At 38.3% G+C, this 22168-nt stretch overlaps 3 protein-coding genes across 3 annotated transcripts; all 3 read left to right on the forward strand.

Annotated features, from left to right (window-relative positions):
• Positions 1 to 6131: 6131 nt before the first annotated feature.
• On the forward strand, positions 6132 to 16711 carry LOC137826332 (putative disease resistance RPP13-like protein 1). Its single transcript, XM_068632266.1, has 2 exons — positions 6132 to 6591; positions 12144 to 16711. Exon 2 carries the CDS (start codon positions 12833 to 12835, stop codon positions 16556 to 16558), a length of 3726 nt encoding a protein of 1241 aa, XP_068488367.1. The 5' UTR covers positions 6132 to 6591; positions 12144 to 12832; the 3' UTR covers positions 16559 to 16711.
• Positions 16712 to 17833: 1122 nt separating this feature from the next.
• Positions 17834 to 18775, forward strand: LOC137809905 (uncharacterized). Its single transcript, XM_068610968.1, has one exon. The coding sequence runs from the start codon at positions 17834 to 17836 to the stop codon at positions 18773 to 18775; it is 942 nt and encodes a 313-aa protein (XP_068467069.1).
• A 1656-nt stretch (positions 18776 to 20431) lies between these two features.
• On the forward strand, positions 20432 to 21754 carry LOC137809912 (uncharacterized). The gene is made up of 2 exons (XM_068610974.1): positions 20432 to 20793; positions 21436 to 21754. The coding sequence occupies exons 1-2, from the start codon at positions 20432 to 20434 to the stop codon at positions 21752 to 21754; spliced, it is 681 nt and encodes a 226-aa protein (XP_068467075.1).
• The last annotated feature ends 414 nt before the right edge of the window (positions 21755 to 22168 follow it).

Genomic DNA, 22168 nt, shown 5'->3' on the forward strand with positions numbered 1-22168 from the left:
GACAGAAGCCACTTATAGAAAACTATGCAGTATATTCAAGACACTGCAGCTGTTAAATTGACAGATCGTTTAAAACACTGTGAACATCGAATACAAATTGCTACGAGTATTATAGTACTTCAATAATATTGACGCTTGCTATGAGAAACACTGTTGGAAATTGATAGCAAAATACTCTCATGGAAAACAATAAGAAATTTAAATCAGCCATATTCCTTTAACTTGTATAATTCCTTTAACTTGTATATTCCTTTAACGTGTTACTCATGACTGCTCCCTTTTGTGCTTCCTTCCAAAATTCCTCTGCTCCTTCAGACGATCTGCCCATTGATTATAGATTCCACCCCTCATCCACATTAAAACCAGTTAATGAGATGCTCAAAGTAGATGTACAGCATTCCAGTAAAAACTGCAGTATACCAGTAAACTGTGCCCCTTCAATTAATCTTCACAGATGTTCTGCAGATGATTCTGCACACGATTCCTCCAGAGACATTTTGAAGTTGAGAGTTATGTCTAACATAGCAGAGACAAAACCAAATTTGATCCCACCCTCCCTTCCAAGCAAGACCTTGTGCTTTCAATTAATGACCCCATTTAAACTTTTTGGGGAACCAACTCTTGCCAAGCATGCCTTGGTTGTGGTTCTCCTATGCCAACCGTATGGTTCAGCTGGCAGCACCAACACTAGGCACCAAAACCTCACACATATCTGCATACCCTTTCAAGCCTTTAAACACACCTATTCCACGCTTCCCACTGCCCTCAAGACCTTTCTAGAAATGCCAGTGCTCCACTCAAAAAACTCTCAACTGATGCATAAGCTTTCCAGCATTTCTAGACTCCAGCCCTTTTATAAGCTACAACCGTGCTTTCGAACTAATCCTTCCCAATACTGACCCACACTAATAGCACCTACAGCACCCACATCTGCTGTAGCTATCTTGCAAAGTATTTAAGTACAATGCATATAAACATTAACTGTTCATTTTCCAATTACTAACAGATATTTCGCTTGTGCTTTAAGGTTAACTGGACAAGTAGAAAACCATGTGGCTCAAAATATGAAGGACACTATAATTCCAAACAATTATTTTATATAATTCATTCTAATAGATTTCTTTAAACCAAACTAAGATATCTGAGTATTTTAGTTATATTTTAATTCTATATCCTATATTTTAATAGTATTTTAAACCTACAGCATAGTGTAAATCAGACTCAACCAGCAAAAAACAGCCAAAACATGAGCCAAATACTATATCCCTAGAGAACCTAATAGTACCTCACCAGAACCCAAAATGGTAAAAATTGTTTTCAACTTGGTTGTGAGCCACACTAGAGATTCCAGTCCATTTATTGCAAAGGTTCCAAACTTCCTCTGCACTTTTACATTCAAAGAAAAGGTGACTAACAGATTCATCTTCCAAGCCACACATCACAGCAAAAAGAGGAATGGGTACAGAACTGTGCCTAAGATTATCCCTAGTAGCCACACTGTTAAGACTCAATCTCCACACAAAATGTACAGCAGTGGGATAACTTTCAAACTCCATATAACTTTTAAAAAGCTGAACTTTCCCCCCTTGAGTTCCTATTGTTGCTCTTATATGCTGATTTAACAGTATAGCACCCATGTTGATCACCTTTCCATCTCCATTCGTCACTCTCATGTTGTAAAACTTTGCTTTTATCTAATTCTTGCATAAAATTATTCAGCACTTGTAGTTCCCACTGGAACCAATTCTAATCTCCATAACCACCTATCATTCACCCAAACCCACAGTCCTTCTCTTTAATAAAGGAAAGGGAAAAAATTAAGATTTAGTTTATATTTGAAGGCTAACTGATATGGAAATTATTGTCCTTGGTTGAATGAAGATCTTCTTTTGTGCTAATCAAATAGTTGTTTGTTTCTTTAGTAAGTGAATATGTACAATCCCATTTTGAAAGGCAACGCTACATTCTAATCTTCACATGTTGAACACTATACAGAATATCATTTGACAATTATCAATCACAAAATTATCAATCACAAAAGCAAGACAAAAACTCTAACAGTAGCAAGGAGAAGAAATTTGACAAGAGAAAAGTGAGATCTCATAACTGTCAAAAACTTGGTCATTAGGCAAAAGAGTATTGGAAAGGAGAAGGTTCCAAGAACAAGCCCATCAACCGTGCGAATTTGGCTCAAGATGAAGAATCAGATTCTAAAGTTGTGATGCTCATGGCAACCACTAATATTAAATCCTCAAATGACACTTCATTTTACTTAGATCCTGGCTGTTCTACTCATACGACAAGGAAAGAGGAATGGTTCATTAGTTTGAATGATTTATCACAGAGAAAAGTTGGTCTTGTAGATTTAGCAGTCTCATCGCAAAAGGCATTGGCAGAGACAAAGATGGCAAAGGCAAACCTGTTGAGTTTAGGCCACCTTCTGCATAAAGAATTTGTCATGACAATGCAGGATAATTGCCTTAAGATGTTTGACAAAAATCACAAACTTGTCAACAGTAAATCTATCTCTGAACTTAACTTTTCAGATTGGAATGAATATTCTGAAGCATCAAAGTTTTGCTATAGTAAAGAATAAGGTGAGATAAGGTGGATTTTCCCGTATATTATCATGAGTAACTAATTCTTTAATTCTAAAATCGTAGTCTTTAAGAATTTCATATTCTTTCATATTCATTAACTGAAATTCTATAATGTCATTTTAGCTTTGTACTTATTCTCCTTCCTTAAACTTCTCAGGAGCAACTGTTAATGCATAAATGTATGTGGGTTGAATGAAGTCATCTTCTACAATTTCTCTGAAACTTAAGAATAAAAGAATATCTTCAGTTTAGCACTCCAAAAATCATAATTTTTTGGGGGCAAGCCAAATACAGGAATAGGTGAAGAATGAGTAACAGTAGTCTTGGATTAAAACTTTTTTTTATGAATGAATATAGTTACAATTTTTACAGATAGTAGGGTATTATTATTAGATCATCCAACGTAAGTTTAGTAGCAGTTTTAGTATTTTAGAAAAATAGAAAAATGAGTTTTGATGTTGGTAAGTGAGAATGGATGGAGTTTAAAAGGAAAAGGAAAGAGATATTTATGGTGGCGTGTAGCAATCTGTTTGGAGGAATGCAATATTGATTTCTTTAGCTTTGACTTCACGAGAAATAATTTAAGTTGAATAAAAGAGGATAGTGGAAATGAGATGAAAATTGTCCTTTCAACAATATATAATACTAAGATTGAACTTTCAACAACTCTCCTGCATGCTGCACTCACTCATTTCCATTCATCCACTCCATTTTCTACCATGCCTGCTCAATTCATTACCGGTGTTTTGGGGACATATTTCGTGGAAAAAAAGGCAATAAGAAGCAGCTAAGCATCTTGAAGCTGAAGCTCCTAGCCGTTGATGTTGTGGCTGATGATGCAGAACAGAAACAAAATTTAGAATAGTAAAATTATCATACTAGCAACATCCTAAAATAAAATGCTCTAACGAAAAAGAAACAATTATGAATCAACCAGTCATACCAAGTTATGTTTCAATATTTCATACACTTCCTCCGGTCTCCACAATCGACTTCGCCTTCCAGTCTCTTTAATAGATTCTTGATCAACAATTTCTCCACCCATTTCTTGTTAGGTAATGACTTTCATTGCCTAACAACTCAGTAAAAAGTTTTTTGTGTAAAGCTTCAAGTCCACCATACCTATTTGAATTTTCTTCCCTTACATTTGTGAGGAAGCAACCACCTTCGAACTCAGAAGAAAGTTGTGCATACAAAGCAGTAGCAAGGGTGGTCTTTCCTATGCCATCCATGCCCCATATTCCAAGCATTCTAACTTCTCTTGACCCAATTCTTAGTAATCATTCAATTTGTTCATAATTTTCTTCAATTCCAACCAGCCCTTTAAGTTGATTTGGACATCTAGCAGTCAGTTTTGGCAAAATGTCTCCAACAATGTCCATAAGGAGTTTAGATTCAGTCCTACCATATCAAAATAGGGAATAAAAAGTAAATGATGTGTTGTAAGTCTAACCAAAACTAAAACATAATTGTCCATAATGTCGAATCAATATGCTCAATAGTAGTACAAAACCCAATGACTTCTAAAGCAAACTACCATGAAAGTTGTTATGGTAGAAAAGTGTGCTCGTGTGTCGTGTAAGTGTAATAGTATTAGAAGATTTATTCCGAAAGGCTCATGACTTTGGCGGAGTTTACAGTTTCTGGAAATACGTTTCCAAATTAGAGAGGCATGAAACTCGATGATATGTTAAGATGTTCTATATCCTCAAGTTCCGCGATTTGGTGAGTCACATGACATTTGTTGATGCAGGATTAGGAGCTTTATCATCTTGAGCAGTGGTAGCATTACTTCATGCTTCTGCCCCACCACACGTTTATTGTCCCAACCATCTTTTCATGACTAAATCAAAATTTTCAAATTACAACTCAGTTATTAACATATAGTTACATTTCATGTGGAGATTGGTAGGATCGTAGTGATCTTATAATTATTTTTTTCTATTTTTCACAGACATACTATCTATTGTTAGCTTGAATTTATTGAAAACTGCAAAAAATTATAACAAAATATTGTAACTTTGCAAGAGCAAAACAATTCACTTTTACTTTGTTCCTTTGATTTGTTACGAGTCTTGGAGTAGGAGAAGGGAGTCATGTCCAATCGTTTTACTACGTTTTTCTTCTCAAACTTCCCTAGTGGCTTTGGAGAAAAGGATATGTTCAAGATTTTTCAAAGATGGGCAAGGGTGAAAGAAGTTTACATTTCTCATAGACTTAATAAGTGGGGCAGAAGATTCGGGTTTGTGAGGTTATTTGATGTGAAGAATGTGGTGAAGCTGGAAAAGGAGCTTGATCAGATTTACATAGGAATAGGAAACTCTTCGTCAACATCCCAAAGTACCGGCGTCACCAAGAGGAGAATCCCAGGGGGGTGGAAAAGGAAACTAGGGCCATAGTGAGGCCTTTGTATGGGAGGAAGAAGCCGGAAGGAAATGACGAAAATGTATCCAATAAGAGGAAGGAGGTCTGGGTGGAAAAGAGGGGGAAAAAATCTTTTGCTGATGTTGTAAGGGGACAAGCACAACGAGAATGGAAGGGACCAGGTCTCAAAATTCAAAAACAATCCTTGTCGTGGATGGAGAATAGTGTAGTTGGTCAATACTGTGCTGAGCTGGACTTTGAACAACTGGGTGAAGAATTTGTAAGAGGGGGTATGAATATGGTGAAGGTGAGATCGTTGGGTGACAACCTTGCTCTCTTAACACCTAGAGAAGGCGAAAGCATGAAGGAGTTGGTACAGCTGAACAAAGAATGGTTTGATAGCATCTTTGTCAGCATCAAGCCTTGGTCAACAGAAAGCGTAGCGAGCCACAAAGTCGTGTGGGTAAGGTGCTTCGGACTACCGATATCCCTCTGGAGCAGAGAGTGCTTTGTACGTGTGCTTGGAGAGATGGCCAATCTGATTTCTATCGACGATGCTACGCTGTCATGGGAAAACTTAGAGTTCGCTCGTTTGAAAGTCCGTATTGCATGTAATAGATACGTGAGGGTGGCGAAGAAGATAAGGATCAACGACCATGTTGCAAGTGTTTATCTTGAAGAGGAAGTCCCGCTGACAAAGGTAGGTCAGTGCAAAGGGTACCTTTGCAAATATGATTCATCGGAAATCATCTCTTCAACGGACACCTATGTAGATGAATCTACTTTCTCCGTCAGAAGTGGTGAGGAAGAGTGTAACCGTAGAGCTGGGGAGGAACAACGGTCAAAGGAAAAGGAGATCGGAGGAGGGGAGGACGACGGAGGAGAGGCGCAGAAACCAAGAGCCCTCTCTGCGGAATTTGCGTCCAGCAGCAGTGCTTGTCAGAGAAAAGGTGAAATTTGGTTCACGAATACGGAAATACTGGGACAAAAGGCTTCTGCAGAACCTAGTCTAGCCCTGGACTCTGCCCAAGTCTGCGAGACATCAACTTTTAAAACTTGTACAAATGCTGAGCTGGCAAGAATGGTGGTGGATTTAGAAATTATGTGCAGCCAGGAGAAAGACAAAAAGGACCTGGGCCAAGACAGTATGTTGGAGGCCCAAAAAGGTGAGGTCCAGGAGGTACTTGGAATTGGCGATTTCGGGTCAGGGTCAACTCATTTCGAACCCGGGCCAGAACGGGAGAAAAGATCCGATGAAGACGGTGGTATGTTAAATGGTTCGGAGGCGCACTTAACACAGAGGGAGCAGGTTCCAGCGGGTATGGTGCTCGCCAATGGTAATGGTGATGACGATATCGTTGTGGAGAGTGGTTCGAAGACGATGAGCTTGCAGCAGGAAGGAGAGCTCGTTAACAACCCATACGTCGGAGATAAGGAAGACGCTTCTGGTCGAGAGGTCGTCCGCAAAGGAATAGTTCACTTGCCAGATTCAGGAGAGGAGTTTACGTTGATGGGAAGGTCGACAAAAACTTATCAACGACGACGTAAGATGAAAGGCCTATTGGAATTAGGAGATTCAAAGTCCCACCCGAGGCGTTCAGTGAGAATCAGCTCAAGATATAAACAGGTGAACAATTCTTCTCTTTCCCGACACGGTTTGACCTCAGTCTCTCTTTCTGATGGTGATATTGATAATTGCAACACTCGTTTGGGTGATTCTGATTCGCCTGTGGCCTCGGCCAAACTGTGGGAGATAAGTAGAAGAGTGGGGATCACATGCCAAGGGGACGAACAACAGGTTCTCAATGAATACTCTTCTTTGGAAGCAAGAGATCTGCAGTTTATGGAGAGTATAGCGGAGGGTAAGAAGGATGTGTTTAAATGATAATTGTCAATTTAAATATAAGAGGACTGGGGGGAGGTACCAAAGCCAGGTATTTGAGGCATATCATTGGAAGCGAGGGAGCAGAATTTGTGTGTGTGCAGGAAACAAAACTTAAGGAGATTTCGGACGGTAGATGTTTCTCTCTTTGGGGAGATAACAATATTGGCTGGTTACATAATAAAGGGGATGATGGGAATGGAAGTTTACTGTCACTATGGCATAAAGAAGCCTTTAGCTGTGAATATCACCTGTTAGGCAAAGGGTTTATTATAGTGTGCGGTCAACATATTAAATCCTCTTCTAGGTGTGTGGTGGTTAATGTGTACTCTCCTTGTGCATTAAGTGGTAAGAAGAAATTATGGGAGGACCTTTCTTCTGCTAAGCTGGCCTCTCAAGTTCTAGCTTGGTGCTTGTGTGGAGACTTCAATGCTGTGAGAAGTAGAAACGAAAGGTCAGGCATTAGAGGATGGGGTAAACAGTCAAGTGAGATAACGGGCTTTAATAGTTTCATTGATGCCAATTTTCTGCTAGACCTACCTCGGGTAGGCAAGAGTTTTACGTGGTTCAAACCGGATGGAACGGCTAAGAGCAAAATTGATAGAGTGCTGGTTTCTGAAGAGTGGCTTAAACTATGGCCCACGAGTAAACAGTATGTTTTACGGAGGGAGGTATCCGACCATTGTGCACTGGTGGTTAAGTCTGTAGAGAAGGACTGGGGACCTAAGCCCTTCAGATTCATTGACGCTTGGCTTTTGGAAAGGGGCTTTAACAGGATGGTGAAGGATAAATGGCAATCATACTCGATACAGGGGAATGGTATAACGGTTTTTAAAGAAAAACTGAAAATGCTCAAAACAGATCTGAAAGTATGGAACAGAGATGTGTTTGGTAACCTTGATACTACTAAGAGGAGGATCCTTCAGGATCTCGAGGCTTTAGATTGCCAAGACTGCAATGGGGGCTTAGGGGAAGGTGAGAGGTTGGAAAAAATGGAATTGACAAGCCGTCTGGTTGAGACTGAAAAGAAAATTGAAAGCCTTTTTTGTCAAAAGGCTAGAGCAAGCTGGTTTAAAAGTGGGGACTCCTGTACTAGGTTCTTTCACTCATCTTTGAGGTGGAGAAGGCTTAGGAATGAAGTGAAGGGCGTCCAGGTTGGGGACCAATGGTGTGAGGAACCTAGTACCGTTCGCATGGAGGCAAAAAAGTTGTTTGAAGCTAGATTCAGTGCCACGAAAGATCTTGGTGTAAGGTTGGATGAAGTCGAGTTTAAATCTCTTAACCCAACGGATAACGAGAGACTTGTAGCAGTGTTCACGGAGGAAGAGATAAGGGACGCAGTGTGGCAGTGTGAAGGTTCGAAGAGTCCCGGTCCAGATGGCTTTAACTTCAGTTTTATCAGGAAAAGCTGGGAATTTATAAAACATGACATATTTGCAGCAATGGCTTTGTTTCACAGGACTGGAACCATTCCGAAGGGTTGTAACGCTTCGTTCATTTGTCTAATCCCCAAGGTCAGGGACCCATCTAAGCTTGAGCAGTATAGACCCATCTCACTAGTAGGAGCCCTATACAAAATCATATCTAAGGTTTTGGCTAGCAGGTTGAAGAAGGTGTTGCCTGCAATCGTAGATGAAAGCCAATTAGCCTTCCTAAAGAATAGAGGGATTCTAGACAGCGTGCTTATGGCTAATGAAGTGGTGGAGGAGCTAAGAAAAAAGGGGAGAAGTGGGCTTTGCTTAAAGGTGGACTTCGAGAAGGCATATGACTCGGTTAGATGGGAATTTTTATATGATATGCTGCATAGGATGGGGTTTCATAACTTATGGATCACTTGGATTCGAGGTTGTATGGAGTCCGCTTCAATTTCTGTGCTGGTCAATGGGAGCCCTACGGAGGAGTTCAAGCCATCAAGAGGGTTGAGACAGGGTGATCCTCTAGCCCCCTTCCTTTTCTTGGTGGCAGCAGAAGGTCTTGCTGGAATTGTCAGACAGGCTTTGAAGGTCAATCTGCTATCGGGTCTCAAGATTGGAAGCAAGGAGTTAGAGATATGTATTCTCCAATTTGCGGATGACACCTTATTTCTGTGTGAAGACTCCTACAGCAACGTGTTAACTTTGAAAGCCATTTTGAGGGGTTTTGAGCTAGCCTCAGGCTTAAAGATTAACTTCCATAAGTCCAGGCTAGCAGGTATAAACGTGCAAAGTAGTGCAGTATCATGCTACACTAAGACTCTAAATTGCTCGCAGATGGGGATTCCGTTCAAATATCTTGGCCTGGAAGTGGGAGGAAACCCAAGGACGAAGCAGTTCTGGGAACCGGTCATTAATAAGTTAAAAGGAAGACTTAGCGTATGGAAAGGAAGATTCCTTTCAATGGCAGGAAGAATTTGTCTTATTAACTCTGTTTTAACGGGTGTACCTTTGTATTACTTATCCCTTTTCAAAGCACCGCTGGCGGTTTGTAAGAGGATTATGAGCATACAAAGGAGATTTCTGTGGGGATGGGGGAAAGCCAATAAGCCAATCTTCTGGGTTAGCTGGAAAGATGTATGCAAATCTAAAGCGGAGGGAGGTTTGGGTTGTCGGGATATACGTATGCTCAATTATGCTCTTCTAGCTAAATGGAGATGGCGCAGTCTGGCTGATGAGAATGGAAGGTGGAAGGAGCTGCTAGATTCAAAGTACAACTTGGAGTTAGAAGGTAACCAAACACCTACCAAAGTTCAGTCTTGGTGGTGGAGAGACCTGTTAAAGATATGCAAGGAGGGAGGAGGTAAAGGCTGGTTTCAAGAAGAGCTAGGATGGGAAATAGGATGTGGTCATAAAATTAAATTCTGGGAGGAGGTATGGGTTGGAAGTGCTGATCTGAAATCCATGTTCCCACGACTTTATTCCCTGTCCTTAAATCAGGGTCAAGCAGTGGGAGAGGTTGGTGAATGGATAAACTCGGAGTGGCGGTGGAGTTTGAAGTGGAGGCGCGCTCGATTTGAGTGGGAGACTCCAATGGAAGCAGACCTTAGCATGATCTTATCCAGGGTCATTTTGAAGAAGAACATCAAGGACAATCACACGTGGGGGAAGGAGAAATCACGGTTGTTCTCTGTGAAATCTGCATACGAATGCCTAGCTAAGCAAATTAGAGACCCTCAATCCGAAGTGTTTAAACTCTTGTGGAAGGTAAAGGCATTTCCAAGCGTAGTCACGACAGCTTGGAGGGTACTTGTGGGAAGAATACCTACAAGAGTGGGCTTGAGCAGGAAAGGGGTGTTGATGACCTCTACGTCGTGTCCTTTATGCCAGCTGGAGGAGGAGTCATGTCAACACCTCTTCTTGGAATGCAAACACGCTCAACGGGTATGGTCTTTGTGCTTTAATTGGATAGGTATCTTATCTGTCCAGCATAATGATTTAAAGGTGCATTTTCAAAGCTTTTTCTTATCCCAAGCTAGTAGCAAACAAAATCTGCTTTGGAAAGGTGTTTGGGCAAATGTTGTTAGGAGCATATGGGATCAAAGAAATATGATTGTTTTCCAGCATGGGGTAGTAGATGTGGAGGAAGTCTTCCAAAAGGCTCAACTCAAGTCTTGGCTATGGCTGAAGCATAAAACGCCTTCCTTTAACTATTCGTTCGTTGATTGGGTCCTTAATCCACTTATATGCATTACGAGTTTCAAGTAATTTGTCCAGGATGGGAGCAGAGGATGGGTAGGGGTGCCTATGATGCCCAAGGACAATTCAAGCAAGCTGAAATGCTTGGAAAGGGATGCGTTGGTGTTGGAGGTCGGAAAGTGATAGGGATCTTGGGAGAAGTTGAGATAGCTCTGGTGCTGTAATAGGCTTTGAGAGTATGCACTGCTTTGAGAAGTGCACTATCCTTCACTCAATCTATTCTCACCCACATGTGAGCTGGCGTAAACATCACTGGTATAGGTGTGAGAATGCTGGAACTGGGTTAGTGGTGCAGGACAGGCTTGCTGGAGCTTGGAGGCTGCACATCGTGTACATACATCTACGGGTTTTTGGTTTTACTTGGCATGGGTAAGTTGGAAAAGGCTACAACAGAGGAAGATATGGAAGGGTGGAGTACGGAAGGACAACAGTAGGTGTATGTAGGTGCTGGTTTTGGACGATGGTTTTTGGTTTTTATAGAGGGAAAGGGTGGTCTTGGAAGAACATGCAGGGGTAGAAATGGGTGAGGTGGGTTGGAGTGCAAAAGAAAACATCACTTTTTGGAGTCTGCTGCAGATGAGAATTTATACAAGCACTTTGGTGTTTGCTGTTTTTGCTGCAGTTGTGATTTTAAATTTTTGGGGTACTTGCTGTTTTCTTTACTGCTAATGAGGTATCCTTAGGATTTTTTTTTAAAGGTTAGATCATAAGCTAAGAGCACCCTTCTCATGATTGCATGGAGGATGGGTCTAGTGGGTTTGTGAGCTCAATCCTGCTGCTATGTTTCTTTTCTGCAGGGTTTATCTTGTATCTATTGCTGCAGGTATAGCCTCTTTATGGCTGCTCAGCGGTATAATCAGTGTGTGGTTTGTAAACGGGTTGGGATACCCCTAAAGTATCCCTCTTAATTTAATTCATTCATTGCTGATAAAAAAAAAAAAAAAAAAAAAAAATATTGTAACTTTTCACTAAATTGCAGTCAATAATAGTGTGGCATTTTTCTTGCATGCATTCTTAGTTCTTATGAAGAGGTTTCCCTGTGGCTTCTTATTTATAGCATTAATTTTGTGTTCTACTACCTTTCGTAAAATCAAAATTTATCACTCTTCATCATCCTCCTCTTGGGTCATTGGATCCATGTTCAAGATTACGCAACTCTCTCGTCACACAACTCACTGGCTTCAACTCCTCTTGGGTCATTGGATTCATGTATATAAGTATTGATGGAAATGATGAGAATGGGAAGAAGCTGTTGTACTACTTGGTGAGTTGAGAAAGAAGTGCAGAGAAGGACATATGTCTCATCATATTTAATCTCCAACTGTTTGGGTATGGAATGGGTCTACGTTAATTAATTCATTAACCTCATCATGTTCCATCTTTGTCTCTTTTTTTTTCTGGTTGGATGTTGCCGTTTCTTTATCAAGTTGGGGACCAAGTTTTAATAAATATAACGCGTTTTGTATTAATTTCTCACTTCAACTTTTTCAATACGTGCATATAAGTGGAAAATCTAGGATGTTTTTGTTCAGGTCCTTTTTACTCATCACCTTGAATCAATACTATTATATCATTTTTAGTTTTGTTGATTATATACATGTGATTGTGAAATGTGGGTGCATGCAGGACCATTCAACTTTGAGGCTGCAAATTAGAAGATGAATTCATATAAATTAGTATCTGAACTGGTCCCATGGAGGCTAATGTACAACTAAATGAAGACATTTATTTTCATTATAAGCATCGCACAGAACAGATCATAGAAACACCACAATTTGTTGCCATCATTGACATAAATGCTAGTTGACTCCACACCCCAAATTATTCACTAATAGTCTAACAAGTTGAAGATACCGTTTGATATGTACAGTCTGTACTGATCGATTGATATACACTGTTTGCACTGATTGTCTGATATGTGCAGTTTTCACTATTCATCCAATAGACTTGTGCAAGAGCTCACACCAAGCGCAGTACTTGCTATTGTAAGTGTTACAGTAAACCATTAATTTCATCATAATATTAACCCTGCATTTAATCTGGCTAATCAAAATTAATAGATAAGAAACAAGAGTGAAAGAAAATTATCTTTATGCACTCTGTCATCTCAAGTGTGTAGTATATAAAATTTCTGCAAAGAAAGTACATCTTAATAATAGCTACTCATTCTTAAATGCAAAACAGCTGTAGCAGTTTCTTAGTCATTGGTGGAAAAATGTTGATCAATTATCTTTTTATTGCGCGTTTCATCACTTCATTTTCTTAGTCATTGGCAAAAGCTAGCAGCAGTTGAATCCACTCATCTTTCTCCTACCATGTCATTAGAAATTGTTGGTGGTGCTGTTCTCTCTGCTTTCCTTCAGGTTGCATTCCAGAAGCTTGCTTCTCCTCAAATACTCGATTTCTTTCATGCGAGACAGCTTGATCAAAAGCTGCTCAACAAGTTGAAAATCAAGCTGCACTCCATCCAGTCTCTCGCTGATGATGCAGAGCGAAAGCAGTTCACTGATCCACATGTCAGAAACTGGCTGCTTATGGTCAAAGATGCTGTCCTTAATGCAGAGGATCTCTTGGATGATATACAAAACCTCTCCAAAAGACAAGATGATGAATCTGAATCTCAAACCTCAGGCTGTACTTGCAAGGTACTCAATTTCTTCAAATCTTCTCCTATTACTATTACTTCCCTTAACAAGGAAATTGAGTGTAAGATGGAAGAAATCCTTGACGATTTAGAATTTCTCTCAAGCCAAAGGGGTGATCTAGGATTGAAAACAGGTACAGGTGTTGGATCTGGGTCGAGTAATGAACCACAGACATCACAAACAACATCTTTGGTTGTTGGAACTGATTTTTATGGCAGAGATGATGATAAAGAACTGATCGTTAACTGGCTGACATCTGACATCAACGATCATAATCAGCCATCAATACTTTCTATTGTGGGAATGGGAGGGTTGGGTAAGACCACTCTTGCTCAACATGTATTCAATCACCCGAGGATGGATGAGGCTAAATTTGATGCCAAAGCTTGGGTTTGTGTTTCAGATGAATTTGATGTTTTCAAGGTATCAAAAGCAATTCTTGAGCAGGTTACTACATCTACTGATGACAGTAGAGATACTGAGATGGTTCATAGAAGATTGAAAGAAAAATTGACAGGAAAAAAGTTTCTTCTAATTTTGGATGATGTTTGGAACGAAAACCAACCTAAATGGGAGGAAGTGCGGAAGCCCCTTGTTTCAGGAGCCCCAGGAAGTAAGATTCTTGTCACCACACGTAGTGAGGAAGTTGCTTCTACCATGTGGTCAGAAAAATACTCCTTACAGCAATTACAAGGAGATGATTGCTGGAATTTGTTTGCTAAATATGCATTTCGTGATGATGATACTACACTAAATCCAAAGTGCAGTGAGATTGGCATGAAGATTGTTAAAAAATGTAAAGGACTACCTCTGGCCTTAAAAACAATGGGAAGTATGTTATATAACAAATCATCCATTTTAGAATGGGAAACTGTGTTCGAAAGTGAAATATGGAGATTTTCAAAAGAGCGTTGTGATATTATTCCCGCTTTAGCATTGAGCTATATCCACCTTCCTTCACATCTCAAGGTATGCTTTGCTTACTGTGCCCTATTTCCCAAGGATTATGAGTTTAAAAAGGAGGATTTGATTCAATTGTGGATGACTGAAAATTTTGCCCACTGTCATCAACATGGTAGGACTCCAGAAGAAGTTTGCCAACAATATTTCAATGATTTACTATCAAGGTCCTTCTTCCAACAACCAGATGAAAATGAAGAAGTATTTGTCATGCATGACCTTCTACTTGATTTGGCAAAATATGTCGGTGAAGGCCTATACTTCAGGTGTGAACTTGATCAAACAGAAAAAATACAGAAAGTAACTCGTCATTTTTCATTTGAACTTGGTTACCCCAGATGTTTTGATGGGTTTGGAACTTTATGTAATACAGAAAGGTTACGTACATTTATTCCAAACCATAGGAGGAGCCCGCTCTATGATTCCTGGAGGTGGGGTATCAAAATGTCGATACATGAACTGTTCTCCAAGTTTAAGTTCATAAGAATCTTATCTTTGCTTGATTGTTCTGACCTTGAAGAGTTACCTGACTCTATTGCCAATCTTGAGCATCTCCGTTCCTTAGACCTTTCCGGGACTGACATAAAAAGATTAAATGAAAAGATATGTTCACTCTCCCACTTACAAATATTGAAGTTGAACGACTGTAGTGATTTGGAGGAGTTGCCCTCAAAATTGCATTTACTCACCAATTTGTGTCGCCTTGAGACTGAAGTGAGAAAGGTGCCACCACATTTGGGAAAATTGAAGAATCTTAAAGTAGTAATGAATTCCTTTGATGTTGGCCATAGCAGGGAGTTGGGTATTCAACAACTAAGAGAGCTCAACCTTGATGGAAGTCTATTAATTTGGAACCTAAGGACTATTTGGAATTCTGTGGATGCATTAGAAGCAGATTTGAAGAATAAATCACACCTTGTGGCGCTGACCTTAGAATGGGGGTGGAATCAGAACTCTATTGATTCAAAAAAAGAAGAGGAGGTAATTGAGAATCTGCAACCTTCCAAAAACTTAAAGGAGTTGTCAATCTGTAGGTATGGTGGGAAACGATTTCCAAATTGGTTACTAGATAATTCACTGTGGAATATGGTGCACTTAGCGTTGGTGGGATGTGAATCTTGCGAACGTTTACCTCCCCTTGGACTGTTGCCATTTCTCAAGGTCTTGTATATTAGAAAACTTGATGGGATAGTGAGTATTGATGGTGATTTTCATGGGAACAACTCTTTTTCATTTAAATCCCTTGAAACATTGGAGTTCTCCGTTATGAGTAGATGGGAAAAGTGGGACTGCCAAGCTGTGACAAGTGCATTTCCAAATCTGCGAAGGCTTTCCATAGCATACTGTGGCAAGTTGAAAGGACAGTTGCCAAAGCAACTTAATCCTTTGGAAACACTACAAATTAAAGGCTGCCAAGAACTTGAGGCTTCCGTTCCTAAGGCTTTAGATTTAGAACTAGGTGATTGTGGAAAGCTGCAGTTGGAGTGGGCTACAATGAAAAGGCTTACAATGAAAGAAACGTCATTGCTGGAAATTGTTAGGTCCGACACTCTTGAACACTTGCAAATTGATTCACCCCTAGAGTCAATCAATGATGACTGTGTCTCTCTACTCACCTTTCAAATGGATTTGTTCCCAACACTCAAGACGGTTAGTCTCAATGGGTTTGGTAATCTAGAGATGATTTCACAGAGTCTCATCCATGATCATCTAGAAGAGCTGACACTCAAGAATTGTCCTAAATTAAAATCATTCCTTGGAAGCATGCATATGCTGCTTCCATCTCTCAAGAGGTTATGTATACAAGACTGCCCAAGACTAGAGTCATTTCGTGAAGGAGGTTTCCCATCAAATCTCCAAACTATGACACTTGAAGGCTGTTCAATACTTGAGTCATTCCCTGAAGGAGGTTTTCCATCAAATCTCCAGACTTTAATAATAAAAGACTGCCCAACACTACAGTCGTTTCCTGAAGGAGGTTTGCCATCAAATCTGGAAAAGATGACAATAGAAGAATGTCCAAGACTGAGTCTTGGGCACTCAAATCTCAAGCTTTTGGCAATCAGTAATTGCTCTAGCCTTGTTGGCTCACTGAAAAGAGTTTTAAAGGACAACTCTTCTTTGGAAAGCTTGTGGATTGAAAACCTAGATTCAGAATGTATTCCAGATGAAGGTTTGTTTCCACTCTCTCTTACTTCTCTGTATATCTTAGGTTGTCCAAATCTCAAAAAACTCCAGGGTTTCCATCAACTATCACCCCTTAAGAATTTGATTCTTATAAATTGCCTCAACCTCCAACACTTACCGGAGGAGGGTCTTCCCAAATCAATTTCAAAACTTGATATTCGTGGTTGTCCTTTGTTGCAACGGCGTTGCCAGAAAGAAAGAGGTGAAGACTGGGAAAAGATTGCGCACATTCAGAAGATATGGCAGTGATGTTGTTCGTTGGTTACTTGTTTTGATTTTGTTTAGATTGTGTATCAACTACTTTCCTCTTCCTCTTTTACTGTTATTCCTGCTATTCCTGCTATACTTTTAACAATTCATTGCTTTTCCTTTTAACAATTCATAATAGTATTATCTTAAGTATCGTATGTTGTTCAAATTCAGAGACAACAGCAGACGTAACATTACCTAATTGTCTCGAAAACAGAGAAAGAGGGAACTCAAAATTCATTTCAAAGTAAGTTAGAAGAACACTATATTTCCTTCAAACATATTGTACAATCTTTCTAATTTAATTAATTCTCCAATGTTCATTTGGTAAGTAATACATGTAATATCTAAGCATTCAAATATTGCAGTAAACAGTAAACAGGAAACAGCCTGCATAATGACACTTGTTTACAGCAATGTTATGCATATATATGAAACTCACTTTCCTAATGCAAAAACTAACTCATCCATCACAACAATGATTGAATCTGATGAGCAACCAAAATATAAATACTTAACGAATAAACAAGTAAAGGAGATAAATAGAAAAGATTATTATCATAATAATATAAAGATATTTTTGACAGAGTTCTCATTATGTGTTTTCAATTTTTCCTCATATGCTTCAAGAGAACCTATTAGTTATCCATTGATGAGATAGATATATTTTCATTCCATGTAGTTATTGATTCGAAGATGTGAATAGCCACTCATACTTCTCTTTGATAGCCTTTTGGGTATCTTCTTCTCCTTCACTTGATATCACAAAATATCACCCAAATATCTCAGCTGTAAAAAACTGATACCATTTAACATGAAACTTCCGTTTAGATTTTCTCTCTATGTTTCATTTGAATTTCTGCATATGTTCGTTATACCTCCTTCTCTCTTGTACGTTCTTCCCTATCCTTATATTTATCTAGTTGCTTAAAGGATACGGATACAAGAGTTACAAAAGGATCCTAATATTAATTGGGAGTTCTTTCTAATTATCAGTTGTTTCTCTTCATAGAAGGGAATAACCTTTATTTTATCTGTGTGTTATGATTCTAGTATTCAATATTGATTATTTCCTTCTTTAGTTAAACCCTAGTATGAGTGTACTACTTGTATATATTCAGACCATTTGTTTTGATTTGAATAATAAGAAAGAAGAGATATTCATTCTCATATCCTTTGTCTTCAGTTTACTCTTTTGTTCATCTCTGTTCCCTTTTGTTCATCTCTGTTCTATTTTGTAATATGGTATCAGAGCTCTGCTTGCTACATTTATTCATGGGTGAAGTTGATGACCCCTCACAAGATCTTAGTTCACCTTACCATGTTAGTTCATCAGATAATCCTTCCTTTCTTATTGTCCCTATTATTCTTGAGGGACCAAATTATCATCATTGGTCTCGTTCGTTTCAAATTAGCCTAATTTCAAAGAACAAAATAGGTTTCATTGATGGAACTATAGAAGCTCCCAATCGTACCAAATCATTGTTTCCAACATGGCAGAGAGCCAATATGTTGGTTGTTTCGTGGATTCTCAAGGTTGTTTCTCAATCCATCGCGCAGAGCATCATCTGTATGGACAATGCCTTTGACATATGGAATGATTTAAAGGAAAGGTTCTCACAAGGAGACATGATTCGTATTTATGATATCCAGGAGATGATTTCTTCTTTTAAACAAGGTAAGTTTACTATTACAAACTATTTCACTCAATTAAAAATTCTTTGGGATGAACTAAATCTTTTTCGCCCGCTATCCGCTGCTTCATGTGCCTCAAAATGCAATACTCTTGTGAATGTTTCTAAATATAAAACACAAGACCAGATTATCAAATTTCTAAGGGGGCTAAATGATAATTATTCGACTGTGAGAACTCAAATTTTATTGATGGACCCTTTGCCATCCTTGAATAAAGTTTGCTCTCTTGTTACACAACAAGAGAGGCAAATATTTGGTGATCAATCCAAGGCAATGATTGCTACTAGCAAAGGAGGTTATAAAAACAATGCTACAACCTATGGCAGAGGTGCTGGATACGGAAGAGGAAGCAATGGAAGAGGATATACTTCCAAAATTTGTAGTCATTGTGGAAGGACAGGGCATACCATTGATACATGCTATAAAAAGCATGGCTTTCCACCTCATTTCAAGTTCAAAAATCAGAATCTTGAAGGTTCAAAGTCAGAAGTGGAGTCTCAACAAATTGGTTTTACTCCTTAGCAGTATCAAACATTGTTAGCTCTTTTACAACAGACCAAATCCAGTGACAATGCTTCTAATCAAGTCTCTATTATTCCCTCCAATCCCCCCAATCAAATAGGTAATACTTTTATTTCTTCTTTTAGTTCTTGGATTATTGATAGTGGTGCTACTGATCACATTTGTTCATCTTTAACTTATTTCACTTCATATCATCAAATTGATCCTATTTATGTCAAATTATCAAATGGAAATCAAGTCATTGCCAATTATTCTGGAAGTGTTTTTCTCAATCAAAATCATGTCATAGACAATGTTTTGTACATTCCTTGCTTCAATTTTAATCTTCTTTCCGTAGCAAAATTGATTGATAAACTATCTTGTGTTCTTACCTTTGACTCTAATGGTTGTCACTTTCATGACAAAATAACAATGAAGATGATTGGAATCGCTAAAACGCAAGATAGACTTTATATACTCAGGATCCCATCTTACCAGAAATTTCAAATTAAACCCCTTGAATGTACACACACCATCAATACTGTTAATGTCAGTGCTAGTGATCTAGAAACCCTTTGGCATTTTCGATTAGGTCATATTTCAAATAAATGTATTGATGTTATCAAGAATAAATTTCCTTTTGTTAAATATAACAAATCTTTTGTTTGTGATGTTTGTCATTTTGCAAAGCAAAAAAGACTTTCTTTTCCTATTAGTACATCTAAATCAAAAAAATGTTTTGATTTGATTCATGTAGATGTTTAGGGACTATACTCAATACCATCAATTCATGGTCATAAATATTTTTTGACCATAGTTGATGACTATTCGAGATACACATGGATTTTTCTTTTGAAACAAAAATCTGAAGTTGTTAAGGTTTTGGAAAATTTTGTTATTTTTGTTCAAACACAGTTTGAGACAACAATAAAAATAATAAGAAGTGATAATGGAACTGAATTTTTCATGACTAATTTTTTTGTCAGTAAAGGAATAATACATCAAACATCATGTGTCAATACTACACAACAAAATAGTATAGTTGAAAGGAAACATGGTCATTTATTAGATGTAGCAAGAGCTCTTATGATACAATCTCATTTACCCAAAATTTATTGGTCATATTCTGTGATACATGCTGCGCATATTATAAACATGCTTCCCACACCTGTTTTAAACTATTCTTCTCCTCATGAAATGCTTTTCAAAACTGATACAAATTTTAATGGATTAAAGGTGTTTGGTTCTTTATGTTATGCTAGCACCTTGTCAACAAATAGAAGAAAATTTGATCCAAGAGCATCAAAATGTGTTTTTATTGGTTTTCAACGGGGGACAAAAGGATATATTTTGTTGAATATTCAATCAAGAGAAATTTTTGTGTCTAGGGATGTTGTCTTTTATGAACATGTTTTTCCATACCAAAGGGTTCAAGATACTAGCAATGAAACTAACAATCCCGACGTTAATGATCAAATTTTGTTTGCTGAAGATCAATTTGTCTTAAGTCAGCCATCACAAGCCATTCTCGCACCTTGTGATAATGTTGAAAATAGCAGTGATAATAATTGTGAGTCACAAATTGAGGTTTCAGAAGAAGATTGTTCCCATATAGACCAAAACCTCAATGAAAATCATGATATAAAACAAAGTTCTGAATCAGATCCATCTGTCCGAATGAGCACAAGAATAAAAAAATCACCTGAGTATTTAAAGGATTATCATTGTAATCTTAATGTTTCCAGTACATCTTCAAGTGTTAAATATCCTTTGAATTCTGTTTTGTCTTATAGCAATTTATCACCTTCTTACAAATCTTTTGTTATGTCTATTTCTTCACATGTTGAGCCAACCACTTATTTTGAAGCTGTGAAACATGACTGTTGGAGAAAAGCTATACAATGTGAGATATCTGCTTTAGAGTCAAATCAAACTTGGGAGACTGCTCTTCTGCCTCTGAACAAACTTGCCATAGGTTGCAAATGGGTATTCAAAATAAAATATAAGGCTGATGGAACAATTGAAAGGTATAAAGCAAGGTTAGTGGCAAAGGGATATACACAAACAGAAGGCATTGACTACCTCGATACTTTCTCTCCAGTAGCAAAGATGACCACCATAAGGTTGCTTCTTTCTTTAGCTTCTATTTATAATTGGGAATTGAAACAATTAGACATAAACAATGCCTTTTTACATGGAGATTTGAAAGAAGATGTATACATGGTTGCTCCTCCTAGATTGACTTCTATTTCACCAGGAAAAGTTTGTAAACTAAAAAAGGCTTTATATGGCCTTAAACAAGCCAACAGAGAATGGTTTGCCAAACTGTCATCATTTTTGCTTTCTGTGGGATATACTCAATCTATGAATGATCATTCCTTGTTCATTAATTCTTCTGAAGGATCTTTTACAACATTATTGGTATATGTGGATGATATAATATTGGCAGGAAATGATAAAGAAGAGATCGTTCGAATCAAACAAGCCTTGAATCAGACATTCAAGATTAAAGATCTTGGGAATTTAAGATACTTTCTTGGTCTAGAAGTAGCAAGAAGTAAGACAGGAATAATGGTAAATCAAAGGAAATATGCATTGGAATTATTAACCAATGCAGGTCTTTTAGCCTGCAAACCTGCACTCACTCCTATTGATAATCATGAGAAAATCTGTTCTACTAGAGGTATTCCTTTCACAGATATTCAAGCCTACAGAAGATTGATTGGAAGACTTATGTATCTCACTAATACCCGACCTAACATAACATTTTCTGTGCAACAACTTTCTCAGTTTCTTGCTAAGCCTACAATTGTTCACTATAATGCAGCGATTAGAATTCTCAGATATATCAAAGAGGCTCCAAGTCTTGGTCTATTTTTCTCTTCCACTACTACTGTTCATCTCAAAGCCTTTTGTGATAGTGATTGGGGCACCTGCAGTGATTCAAGACAATCAGTGACTGGTTTTAGTGTGTATCTTGGGAATTCACTCATATCTTGAAAATCAAAGAAGCAAGGAACAATATCAAAGAGTTCTTGTGAAGCTGAATACAGGGCAATGACCACTGTTACATGTGAAATTCAATGGCTAACTTATCTTCTTCAAGATTTCAAAGTTCCTTTTGAGCAACCATCTCTTTTATACTGTGACAATGACTCAGCAAGATACATTGCAGCAAATCCAGTATTTCACGAGCGTACAAAACATATAGAAATAGATTGTCACGTGGTCAGAGAAAAATTAAAGAAAGGTCTCATCCATTTGCTTCCCATTTCCACCACAGAGCAACTGGCTGATATTTATACCAAAGCTTTAAGTCCTCAATCTTTTAAGAATATTTGTTCCAAGCTGGGTCTCATCAATATTTGTTCTCCACCTTGTGGCGGGGTATTAAAGGATACGGATACAAGAGTT

This window comes from Phaseolus vulgaris, chromosome 11 (genome assembly GCF_000499845.2).
Source record: "Phaseolus vulgaris cultivar G19833 chromosome 11, P. vulgaris v2.0, whole genome shotgun sequence".
Classification (NCBI taxonomy): Eukaryota; Viridiplantae; Streptophyta; class Magnoliopsida; order Fabales; family Fabaceae; genus Phaseolus; species Phaseolus vulgaris.